Below are 13,272 nucleotides of genomic sequence, written 5' to 3' on the forward strand. Positions count from 1 at the left end.
GTTATCAGTTTCCAGTAAAGGAAATCTAATATGACTGCCATTGTCCAGCAAGTCTGTTACTTTGTTTTAGGTTAAAGACATATGCTAACTTGTTACTGATTTATGTACCAAGGCAATGGGTACATTTATGAATGACAAAATGATGAAATGCCTAAGAAGCAATAAACCAAAAGTTAAGATTTAAAAGTATAAAAAAAGACAACCATTTTCCCTTTGTTACAAATTTGACAATTTTTTAAAGACCTAAGGAAATCTGGATGTATTACAATTCTAAGAACCAAGAATACCGAGGGCATAAATTCAGGAATAAATCACAACATATCTCAAAGCTTTTGCTGTTTCAATACTTTGAATAGTTAAGAAAGGTTTAATTCTAACATTACCATTGGAGCAGATGGTCGATTTGATGACTGTCCTTCACTGTTCCCTGCATGCTGGATTAACCCACTAGGATTTGAAGACTGTGTTATAGGAAGCTGGGTACTGGATGCAGGTTGCTGAGATAATTCTACTTTGTAGCTCTTATTTGATCCATCCAATCTGCTACTTCTCTCTATGGCAATCAGGTCTCGAATTTTTTGCAGCTGCTCCACTGAAGCTTTTTTAGGAAAGATAAGATGTGTTTCTCCCTGGAATTTATAAAATTGGGAAAAATTTTAACCTTTGCTTTATACTGACAGTCATTCATATATATCTATAAAATGAAATCAATACCATAGAATACATCATATTTTAACAATCATTCTGTTTTCCTACCATTATGGTACTTTTTTTTAAGTAGTCAAAGGTAAAAAGTGCCTATATATGAACCAGGAAGTTAAGAAAATTGGGTCTCCTCCTTTGCATATAATGCTTAGCTTATTTGATTGGTTCAAAGGCCGTTAGAAAAATCTTTTCTTTTAGAAATAATAAGTCACAAAGTCTCATAAGAATTATAAAAATGCACATTCCTATCTTCTCTGCAATAGTATATGATACTACTATTCTCTGTGAAATTCCTTATGAAATAATAGTAATTACTAGAGATGCAGCCATACAAAATGATCCAGGGTCAAGAAGTTATATATATAACAACCTTTGAATCTCCTAAACCCAAGACTTTAAAGAATAGCTACATGATTAGAAGTTTGGATATAGGGTCCACTAATTTTTCCAAGAAAACAAGAAGTACAGCCTGATGGTCAATTCAAAACTATGGATTGTCAACAGTAATACAAAGGTGGTCCAAACAAAACAATCAAACAAAAATCCCGTTCTTCAAGTGGTGATTCATTTAATAAATACCCATCATATAATCAGAGTGCTTTAAGATACAACAAACATTACAACAAAGCTCACATTGTAAAATAGCAAATTACAAAACAAAAGTTAAATGAAAATATCTTCAATCAAGTTTCAAGGCATTGAGAAGCAACAGTGTTAAAATAATTAATTCCACCAACTGCATATGAGATAAAATGATTGTTAACGTGTAGTAGACAGACTTGCAGATTTTAAGCTTAATTTAAGCTTCACAACTGAGAATGACCTATTTCCCTGGTGATGGCAGACCTATCAGAATCAACTGACCAACACATTTCTCACTAATGACATGAAAATTAATTCCATATGAATCCCTTTTAAAAAGCTAGAAGAGGCCATTAAGCTCTATATATTCATTACCCATAATAGCTGTAAAAACAAAACTATCATTTATTGTGTTCATGTGTTCTAGGTGCTATGCTAAACATTTTATGTATGTTATCTCAAGTAATCCTCACAATCACCCTGAAATGTAGGTATTAGGTTTATCACTATTCTTTATATGAAAATATGAAAGCTCAGAAAAGTAAAATAATCTGCCTGATGCTACAGAATAATTGTTGGAGTAAACCTTAATTGTTAAGCTATAATTGACTACATCTTAGACTGAACAGAGACCAAAAACCATAAGCTTGTACTAATAGTTGGAAGTGTTGAGCAAAAAGAGAATATTTCTACAGCTGTGATGATGACATATATGATTAGCATTGGATCACAACGATTTTCCAACATTAGAAAGGAACCACCTCACATCTCTGATGAGGTTTCTCTTTAGAAACCAGGTATCTAGGTTAAAACCAAATACGGATGCTTCCCATCTCATACCGTTAGTTGAGCAGCACTGAGAGAGGTAGAAGACACCATGGGCCAAGGTGGAAATCCAGCATAACAGCTATCTGGATCTATGTTCAGTCCATACCACAGAGAAGGCCCTGATAAGACAGAGATGCTGCTTGTGCCTTGCTCCCCTCCCTTCTAACTTTTCAGGACCAGTCCTAAAAGAATGTAGGATTATGGCCAAAGTGTCTATACCAAAAAGTTTCATCAACAGCACTGTATTTTCACAAAAGGACAAAATGACAGGCTTAATGCACTAGATCCAATAACATTTTAAGAAATTAATGAGAATCCCAGTATTTAACAAAATCCGTATTTCTCAACACATTTTTGCTAAGACAATTCTCACTGTCAGATGTTAAGCAAACCTGGCTCCTGCCCACTAAATGCTGGTAATATCTTTTAGTCACCAAAACAACCAAAACTGCCCTCCTCCTTATGGTACCTGATGAGAACCACTCCACTCAGGAAGCCGGAGGAGTCGCATATCCATGCGGATCCCAGTCTTTCTCAACCTCCTTCTCAAAATTTTCACAAAGAATGTAGCCTCAGAAGCAAGTAGGCCCAAAAGTACCCAGGATTTTAATATATACCTGAACATTTTGGGGATGGGTCTGAGATTCCTACTTCATCTTAAAGCCTACTGAGTTTCTTTCTAATGGTAGAGTTCAATTGCAGTTCCATTGGTTCCTTCTGCAACTTAGCCACACTGATAAAACATTTATTGCAGGGGCGCCTGGGTGGCTCAGTTGGTTAAGCGACTGCCTTTGGCTTAGGTCATGATCCCAGGGTCCTGGGATCCAGCCCCCACATCGGGCTCCCTGCTCCTCGGGGAGCCTGCTTCTCCCTCTCCCTCTGCCTGCCGCTCCCCGTTTGTGCTTTCTCTCGCTCTGTCAAATAAATAAATAAAATCTTAAAAAAAAAATTTATTGCAGATGGGTCCTGAGGTATGACATCTGAAGACAATCAGAAATTTGAAGTACAAATTAGTCTGATCAAAGCATGTTAATCTTTTCTGAAACTGTCGCTCCATTTGTGTCAAATACTACTGCAAGTCTCAATCTAGCTTGTTACCTGGCACTGGTGTGCCCAACCTTTGGGTCTGCCTGAGACGGGTTTTCTAGAATGTGGGATTTTGAGTACTAAACCCAGGACAGCCCCAGGCAAACTGGGATGGTTGTCATCATACCCAGCACTCAAATATTTGTTGAATGAAAAGACAAATATGACTCCACAGAATATGTGACACTTCAAAACTGAGAAATCAGTAGTTTCCAGTTGTCATTTACTAAATTTTTCTGTCATTTAACTCAAAAGTCTGTATTTCCTTGAACAAAATCAGCCATGTTCTCAATTTTTCCTCCTATCCCTTTAAGTTCTTTATGTTCAGATGTCGGTAACCAACAAGCAGATGACAACATAATTTATATCTCCAGGCTGACCTCTCCTTTTGAGTTACAGACTCATATATCCACCTGCCTACTTGTTATCTCTACTTGAATGGTTAACAGTGTATCGGTTATAATCACCCAAAAGAGGAAGTAGTGATTTCTCCTGGCATCTGCTACACTCCAAGATTTCTCAATCTGAATTAATGGTACTTGCATCCACTTAGATGCTCAAACCAAAGCCTAGTAGTATCCGATTCCTTCCTTTCCCTTGTACCCCACAATCAATTCATCAAGTCCTGCAGGCTCTGCTTAAAAAAAAAAAAATTCTAGATGCCTCTACTTTTCCCCCATCTCCACTGCCAACAGTCTTTAATTCAACAAATGTTTACTGCGTGCCTCAATGTATTCTAGGAGCTAGCAAGAGGGGACAAAAAGATAAAAGGCTCTGCCCTCACGGAACCATTTTCAAACCATTTTTGTTTCTCCTTTAGGCTGATAAAAGCTTTCTAACTGGTCTCCCTGCTTCATCTCTTGCCCCCACCCCAGAACATCCAGAACATTCACTTTACAACAGCTAAAATATTATTCCATACCTAGAACCTTCCTATGGTTTCCCATCTCACTTAGAATGAAGTCCAAGTCTTTATCACAGTCCTCAAAACCGCACACCCTGGATTCTGCTGGCCTGTGTAGCTACTTTCTGTGCCAAAGCTAATCCTGCTAGAAGTCTATTGCATATGTGAATCCTTCTGTTTGAAGTACTCTTACCTGAGGGCTTCAGGTACCTGAAATGCTTCTTTTCATTTAGGTCCCAGCTCAAATATTATCTCCTGAAAGGCCTTCCCTAACCACTCATTCTTACGTAGCTGCCCACCTCTACAGTTGCTTTTTAGTATATCACCATGCCGTATTTTCCTCTTTGCACTCATCTTTGCTTTCATGTCTACTGTTTGTCTAACCTATTAGAACCAGGCTCCATGTGAGATGGGATCTATTTCTCTAGTTCACTACTGTACCCTTCAGGGCCTAGGAACAGAATCTGGGGAGAAAAGCAGAGAGGCAGGAAGGAAAGTACTTCTTATGGCAACTCAGCAGATCTCTTTAACAATTTCTATAGCCTTGACATTTCTGACTGCTATGGACTACCGTGTATCCACAACCTGGTTCAAGTTCTTTCAGTATTCCATAAACTAAAAATGGTTAAGCATATATACATAAAGAAAATTGACAATACTGATAACTACTTTCATTGTGTCATAAAATTAAGCTATGTACTGGGGCGCCTGGGTGGCTGAGTTGGTTAAGCGGCTGCCTTCGGCTCAGGTCATGATCCCAGAATCCTGGGATCGAGCCCCACATCAGGCTCCCTGCTCAGTGGAGAGCCTGCTTCTCCCTCTCCCTCTGCCTGCCTCTTTGCCTACTTGTGCTCTCTCTCTCTCTGTCAAATAAATAAATAAAATCTTTAAAAAAAAAATTAAGCTATGTACAAGATTCCAGAAGATGAAAACACCAAACTTTTATTTTGATTAAAAAACAAAAAAACATACTGAGATTCTTCTCTTCTGTCACAGATGAAATCCCTTACATGTAGCAATTGAACTCACCTTTTCTGTATTTACTCTTTTCATTTCTTACTGGAGACAGACGACTAGATCCTACTAGAATTCGTGTGTACTTACAAATCAGATTTTTGCTAAAAGTCTAAAATGACCCACAATTTGGTCTTTGGGTTGTATGTCTGACCTCCCTGTTCTAAAAGATTAAAACTTGTAAGAATTTTCCCTGTGGGAGAGTTGTTATATTTTACTGTGATTTTAAAATATATTTACTGGGACTTTTAAATGTCTAATAGGTGAAGAAGTAACTAGTTCTGCAGATTTCCAAAATGATCCATTAATTTAAAAATATTACCTTATTTAGATAATTATCCATCAACATTATAATAAATTCTTTATACATGAACGGGGGAGAAGAAACCCTTCAACTTACCTCTTCAAAGCCCATTTCAAATAAACATTCAACAGCTCCTCTGACAGGTAAGAGTCTAGTAGAAAAAGCTGTGTTTCCAATCCGGATAGATCTATATTTTTCATCATTAGGGTTTCTGATTTAAATAAAAAAAGTTTGATTATATATAACAATTTATACTTTCCACAGTGTTTTTGCACTCCTTTTTACATTTTATATTGGCTACACTGCTACAAGGTATTATAGTTCCCAACTTTAAAGAAAGAGGAAGCACAGTCCGGAAAAATAGCCTGATTCTGTGATTCTTACCTCAATATACATTTACTACCACCTTACTGTTTAATTTCATAGCTGATAATATTAATGCTTCCATAAGGGAAACCCATGCAACATTTTCATTCTATGCTGTTAAAGCCACATACCTTTATGAGTTTTTAGGTTGCTAAGAAAAAAATCTAGGTAAGCTCCAGACATGGGTGTAGGTTTTGCCTATTTTGTTCTGATGGATCTCAATCAAGAATGGTGCCTGATGCACAGATGATAGTTAATAAATACTTGTGAAATGAATGAATAAAAAAAAACTAAGAAGCTATATAAAAATGGATCACAGTTCCTCAAACACTTTACCTCTGACAAATACAAACCCAGGTATACCTTAGAGTCACTTGATTTTCTTTCTTCCCTAGACCAATGATTGCTTTTACTCTTAAGTTCTGTTTCAGCTTAAGATATATTTTTGTCACAGCCAATTTTTTTTTTACCATGATTAAGATTTTGAATAGCATACATGGGATGAGACCAGCATATGAAAAGCTTTGAGATTTTTAATAACCTTGATAAATCAGAAAGGCTGTTTAAAAAATCAGAAAAAAATACAAGGTTAAGATAATCACAGTATTGGGGCACTTGGGTGGGGCTGTCAGTTAAGCGTCTGCCTTTGGCTCAGGTCATGATCCCGGGGTCCTGGGATCGACGTCGGGCTCCCTGCTCCCTGTTCAGCTCAGCGAGGAGTCTGCTTCTCCCTCTCCCTGTGATCCTCCCCCCTGCTCATGTTCTCTCTCAAATAAATTAATTTAAAAAAAAAAGAACCACAGTATTACACTCAAAAAGCCTTCAGAACATAATTAGGATGATGAGTAATTTTTTTATAAGATTTTATTTATTTGTCAGAGAGAGCACGCACAAGCAGGAGGAGTGGCAGGCAGAGGGAGAAGTAGGCCACCGCTGAGCAAGGAGCCTGATGGGGGACTCAATCCCAGGACCCAGGGATCATGACCTCAGCCAAAGGCAGACGTTTAACCAACTGAGCCACCCAGGTGTCCCGATGAGTAGATTTCATATCTGACACAAACCCCCTCACAATAGTAGTGGCTTCTATTAGCACTATTTTAAGAAGGATTCTGAGGCTGTGTCAGGGTCCATAGGAAGGAGTGCTGAGGCCATCTGCCTGGGGTATGGAATGGGGATGGTGGACAAAGGCTAGCAACTCATTAACCATTCTTGTTCTAATTTAATTGTGGAAATTGCAACATATTTCACATTTGTTTTCCATCAAGCAACTCTCTATTGCCAAACTGTCATAAATACATGAATCTGCTTTAAACTTTTCCTTAATTTCAAAAATTATGCAAGTTTATTACAGAATATTCAGAGATAAAGCTCTAAAATATTGTTATTCAGAATGTCTACAGACTGGTGCCCATCTATAAACTCCTTGCTAGTCATTCATGAGAAGTGCAGAAATTGAGACTACTCAGCAATTTTTCTAACAATTTGATTTGCCATGAAATTTTTATAGTACTTTACAAAGTTATAGATCCACAAAAAATTGGAAATTAAAAACAAAAACACTGTTCTTCAACACAGGTCTTTTGAGCATCACAGGTGGTTGAAAAACACAAAGAAAAATATATGCTCTATTCTTTTATTCTGTGTTTTAAATGAGTTTCTCAACCTTGGCATTGTTGACATTTGAGGTCTTTGTTGTAGGGGACTGCCCTGAGCACAGCAAGATATTTAGCAACCTGGCTTTTATACCACATTATATCATAAGTGTGCCTCCTTTTCTTACCACTTAAACAAAAAACATTAAACTATACAATACTCCTACATTTATCAATGCCAGTTATAGATAAATGAAGCATCTTTTCATGATATTCAACACATTTCACAGGGTCATAAACATCAGTACCACCAGGATGATATAATCTACTGGTGCAAAACTGCCTGATTTTTTTTTTTTTTACCTATTTTTTCCCCAATAGCTTCCAGATTTTTACATGATCAAAGTCTTTCTCTGGCTTTAATTTTCTAGTTTTTCCTCCCTCTTTCACCAGTGTTTAAAAATTCTTATAAAACCTAGACTAGTTGATCTGATACAGCTTATTATTTTGATACATGTTTCAAAGTAAATCATGCTCTAGTCTAGTCAGCAATTTTCTACCTTTTAACATCTATGGGCTTACATACCATTTATCTGTTTTTCTCACTAAAAACATAATGCAAACAAACAAACAAAAAACCCAAAAAAACCAACAGTAATGTCCAGTTACTCAAATCCTATCTTCCTCTTTTTAAATATGTTGAGCACACCAGCCATAGTACTGAACACACAATAGTGCCAAAAGTTCGTCCTGAAGCCCTCACAGGCTTAGAGAACTGGGCCATAAAGCCATTAGAGCTCAAATCCAACAGATCCTATTTCCTACCCTTGGAAAAGTACCACTTTCTAAATCTCTAGCTTCACAGCATCATCTCAGCGCATCCACCATCCTTGAACTCATTACTATTCTCCTTATCTTGCAGTGTCTAAAGTACCCCTAAGGATCACCTTTATTTTTGCTTCATTTTCTTCTTCCATTAACTTAATTTCCTGTGCAGACTTTTCTCAAATATTTTTTGCTGTAATTCTTCAATGTGCAATGTTTCTACCTCTGCTGACCCTTAACTATTTCTGCAACTTGTAATATTTATCTTGCTTGTTAGCAATAATTTTGCACCCCCCCCCCTTTTTTTTTTTTTGGTTGTTTGTTGGATGATGTTGAAAGAATGGGACCTTGAACGGGCAGCAAAATGTCCTGACCCACTCACCACCACTTTGAACATATTTTGGTGTCTTCCTAGTTGTCTTACCCCCTAGTTGTCTTTGTTTTTACAACTGAATGGTAGAAAAAAGTCATGCTTTTCACCTTGAAAGTTATAATAGACCATATAATTAAGATCTTAAGACACACTGGGGCACCTGGGTGGCTCAGTCAGTTGAGGGTCCGGCTCTTGGTTTCAGCTCAGGTCATGATCTTGGAATCATGGGATTAAGCCCCATGTCGGGCTCTGTGCTCAGCATGGGGTCTGCGTGGGATTCTTTCCCTGTTCCTTTCCCTTCTGAGTCCCAGCCCCCCCCACCCCTGCTCTCTAAAATAAATTAAAAAACAAAATCTTTAAAAAAAAAGATTTTTTTTTTTAAAGATTTTATTTATTTGAGAGAGAGCGCGCACATAAGCAGGGGGAATAGCAGAGGAGGAGGGAGAAGCAGGCTCCCTGCTGAGTAGGGAGCCCTATGCAGGGCTTGATGAAGGGCTTGATCCTAAGACCCTGGGATCATGACCTGAGCCAAAGGCAGACACTTAACTGACTGAGCCACCCAGGCGCCCAAAAAAGATTTTAAGACATGTAGCTTCCTACTGAGGTCACAGACTCAGAAAAAAGAAAAACTTAAATGTTTCTATTTCAGAATTTCAGAAATGCTGATAATTAAATATATCTAACCATTTACTAGCCCTCTACCTCTTTAGAATGCATAATCTCAGAAAGGGTTTACATAAATGGAAATTTAGTACACGAGAGATCCTATAATCTTGTATTATTACTAATCAAAAAGGTGGTTTGTAGGCCATTTATTTATTTATTTTTTTTAAAGATTTTATTTATTTATTTGACAGAGAGAGACAGCCAGAGAGAGAACACAAGCAGGACAAGTGGGAGAGAGAGAAGCGGGCTTCCCGCTGAGCAGGGAGCCCAATGCGGGGCTCGATCCCAGGACCCTGGGATCATGACCTGAGCCGAAGGCAGACACTTAACGACTGAGCCACCCAGGCGCCCCAGGTTTGTAGGCCATTTAAAAAAATGTTTCTAGTCCTTCTGAAAATCTATCATTCTGAGATACATGTAAATTTTTCAAAAACATCTTTAGAACCATCTGGGAACCATCTCTGGCTCTAACTCTACCATTCTATATAGCTGACAAAAAGGGAAACATACACATAATCTAGCTTGTTCAACATGAAAAACTGAATAATGGTAACAACAGATAACGTGTGTGCCTTCATTTCTCTTTTGCAACAATCTTATAATGCAGGCATTTTTCTTTCCTCTTAAAAATGAGGAAACTGAAAAAAAATGAGGAAACTGAAACCCAGAGACTTTACATAAATTGCCTATAACCACACTCCTAGGAAATGGTTGACTGGGATTTAAACCCACTGGTCTTACTACAAAGCTTACATACTCTCCACCATACAATATGCCAACAAACTGACCAATCCTCTCTAAATTTCTCCAGTTGTCAACAGTCACCTAGATTAGAAACCTGAAGTTATTTGGGTTATTTTGTCTCCTCTCTTTACCGGCTCTACTCCTTGCATTCAGTCATCAAGAACTGCCAATCCCTGCCTCTGATAGTTCTTTCTCTATTCTATCCCCATTTATGCTTATGATTACTGTAATAGCTTCACAAATGAAACCCATGCCTTGTGTCTTCTTACATCATTATTCCACATGAAACTCCTTCATGTTTCTCTTTGACTCTAGAAACATCTTTAGAACCATCTGCTGATGGTTCTAGAGTCTTTGACTCTAGAAAGTACAATCATTTTCTTTTGCCTCTTATGTCAAATATATGTTCTCTGCTATTCCATGAACCCATCCCATCTTACCAAACCTCCATTCTCAAAACTCTTCCACACTAGGTCCCTGGACTATCTCGACATAAACATGTAACTGCTTGAACACTGTCTTCCAATTGTTCTCTAGATTTTATGCTGTGGCTATTTTCCATACTTGCATCTTTCTCCTAAACATATTTATCTTCTTGGAAGAAACCACTTTCCGTTTTTGGCCCTTCCCAATCATACGCAGTGCAGTTTGTAACCAATAACTGTGTGCAGTTTGCAAAGGAAATTAGTGGAACATCAAACATATTTTTTAAAGAATTAAAGGAGCTAATTATCTAAGGAACACATGTGGAATGCTAGTCAAACTATTATAAACTTTGCAAAGTAGATATTATTGAGGACAGCTCATCTTTATCTAAAAGTCAGTGAACTAAAAAAAAGAAAAGTAAAAAGTTCAAACCCATAGCATATTGTGCATGCAAATTAGCTTATGTTTTATTCTATAATTTCATTGGCTTTATAACTGTTAGTTGGGGAATAGGTAAACATCACCTGAAGCAGAAATTTGAAATGTAATCAAAGGTATTATCTTCACTTGAGTGCAGTGACAAGTATTGCTGTTAAAAACAAAACAAAACCTACTAATGAAATTCTCATTTCAGCATTCATTTCATAAAATACTATGTCAAACCCTGAGGCAGGAACAAGATATATCAAGACAACATCCCTTACACAGTCCCTTATCTCTAACACTGATTGATTTCCCAAAACAGCAAAAGGAACAGAAACCTTGGTTTTTTTCTACTCTTAAATAAGTTAGTTTAACGGATCTGTAAGATAGTGTAGCTAGAGATCAAGAAGAGATTAGGGGCTTTTCTGTTAAGAGGTTAACAACTCACTGGACTTAGAAGTGGAATAAAGCGTGTTTTCTAACTTCCTGAAGCCTAAAGGAGTTTTAATTCTAATATAAGAGCAGGGACTACTACTATTATATGCACACCTCTGAGATATTATAGGTTAGGGTTTAGACCACTGTAATAAAGTGAAAATTACACTAAAGCAAGTCAAATGAATTTTTAAAATTTCCCACTGCATATAAAAGTTATGTTTATACTATACTGTAGTCTATTAAGTCTTTAATAGCATTATGTCTTAAAAAATTGTACACATACCTTAATTAAACATACTTTAATGCTAAAAAATGCTAACTACCATATGAATTTTCAGTGAGTTGTATTTTTTTTTTTAAAGATTTTATTTATTTGTTTGACAGAGAGAGACACAGCGAGAGAGGGAACACAAGCAGGGGGAGTGGGAGAGGGAGAAGCAGGCTTCCCACGGAGCAGGGAGCCCAATGCAGGGCTCGATCCCAGGACCCTGGGATCATGACCTGAGCCGAAGGCAGACCCTTAACAACTGAGCCACCCAGGCGCCTCGAGTTGTAATCTTTTTGCTGGTGGAGGGTTTGCCTCAATATTGATGGTTGCTAAAGGTTGGGGTGGGTGTGGCAATTTCTTAAAACAAGACAGTAAAATCTGCCACATCAATTGACCCTTCCTTTCATGAACAATTTCTCTGTAGCATGCAATGCTGTTTGATAGAACATCTTTCAAAATTGGACGCAATCCCCTCAAACCCTGCTGCTGCTTTAGCAAGAAAGTTTGTTATATTCTAAATTCTTTGTTGTGATTTCAACAATCTTCACAGCATCATCACCAGGAGTAGATTCCATCTCAAGAAACCACTTCCTTTGCTAATCCATAAAAAGCAAGTCCTCATCCATGAAAGTTTTATCATGAGATTGCCGCAATTTAGCTATATCTGTAGGCTCCACTTCTAATTTGAGTTCTCTTGCTATCTCCACCACATCTGCAGTTCCCTCCTCCACTGAAGTTTTGAATCCCCCAAAGTCATCCATGAGGATTGGAATCAATTTCTTCCAAACGCCTATTAATGTTGATGTTTTGACCTCCTTCCATGAATCACAAATGTTAATGGCATCTAGAATGGTGAATCCTTTCCAAAAGGTTTCAACTTACTTTGCCCAGATCCATCAGAGGAATTACTATCTATGGCAGCTATAGCTCTACAAAATGTAAATGTTAAAATAAAAGACTTCAAAGTCCAAATGACTCCTTGATCCATGGGCTGCAGAACGGATGCTGTGTTAGCAGGCATAAAAACAACATTATGTCATTGTACGTTTCCATCAGAGCTCTTAGGTGACCAGGTGCATTGTCAATGATGGATGATGTGCTATCACCCAGGCTTTGTTTCTTCCATTTATAGAGTATAGGCCAAGTAGATTTGGCATAATTCTTAAGGGCCCTAGGATTTTCAGCATGGTTAATAAGCACTGACCTCAACTTAAAGTCACCTGTTGTATTAATCCCTAACATAAAAGTCAGCCTGTCCTTTGAAGCCAGACATTGACTTCTCCTCTCTAGCTATGAAATCTTTGATGGCATCTTCTTCCAATCAAAGGCTATTTGGTCTACACTGAAAACCTGTTGTAGTGTAGCCACCTTCATGAATCATCTTAGCTAGGTCTTCTGGATAACTTGCAGCTTCTCATCAGCACTTGCTACTTCACCCTGCTCTTTTGTGTTATGGAGACAGCTTCTTTCCTTAAACCTCATGAACCAACCTCTGCTAGCTTGCAACTTTTCTTCTTCAACTTTGTCACCTCTCTCAACCTTCAGAGAACTGAAGAGGTTAAGGCCTTGCTCGGGATTAGGCTTTGGTTTTTAGGAGAATGTTGTGGCTGGCTTCATCCTCTATCTAGACCACTAAAACTTCTTCCATTAGTAGCAATAAGGCTCATCATTTGTGTGTTCACTGGAGTAGCACTTTTAATCTCCTTCAAGAACTTCTCTTTTGCATTT

At 37.8% G+C, this 13,272-nt stretch overlaps 1 protein-coding gene across 2 annotated transcripts in view; it reads right to left on the reverse strand.

Moving 5' to 3' along the window:
• NGLY1 (N-glycanase 1) overlaps positions 1-13,272 on the reverse strand; it is a 57,953-nt gene that overhangs the window by 41,352 nt on the left and 3,329 nt on the right. For both annotated transcript variants that reach the window (XM_032408810.1, XM_032408811.1), the window contains exons 2-3: positions 5,520-5,634; positions 384-629 (exon numbers count right to left, since the gene is read on the reverse strand). In XM_032408810.1, coding sequence (XP_032264701.1) covers positions 384-629; positions 5,520-5,634 — 361 coding nt within the window. The remainder of the gene's footprint in view (positions 1-383; positions 630-5,519; positions 5,635-13,272) is intronic.

The sequence above is a fragment of the Phoca vitulina genome, unplaced genomic scaffold (genome assembly GCF_004348235.1).
Source record: "Phoca vitulina isolate PV1807 unplaced genomic scaffold, GSC_HSeal_1.0 scaffold10, whole genome shotgun sequence".
In the NCBI taxonomy this organism is placed as follows: Eukaryota; Metazoa; Chordata; class Mammalia; order Carnivora; family Phocidae; genus Phoca; species Phoca vitulina.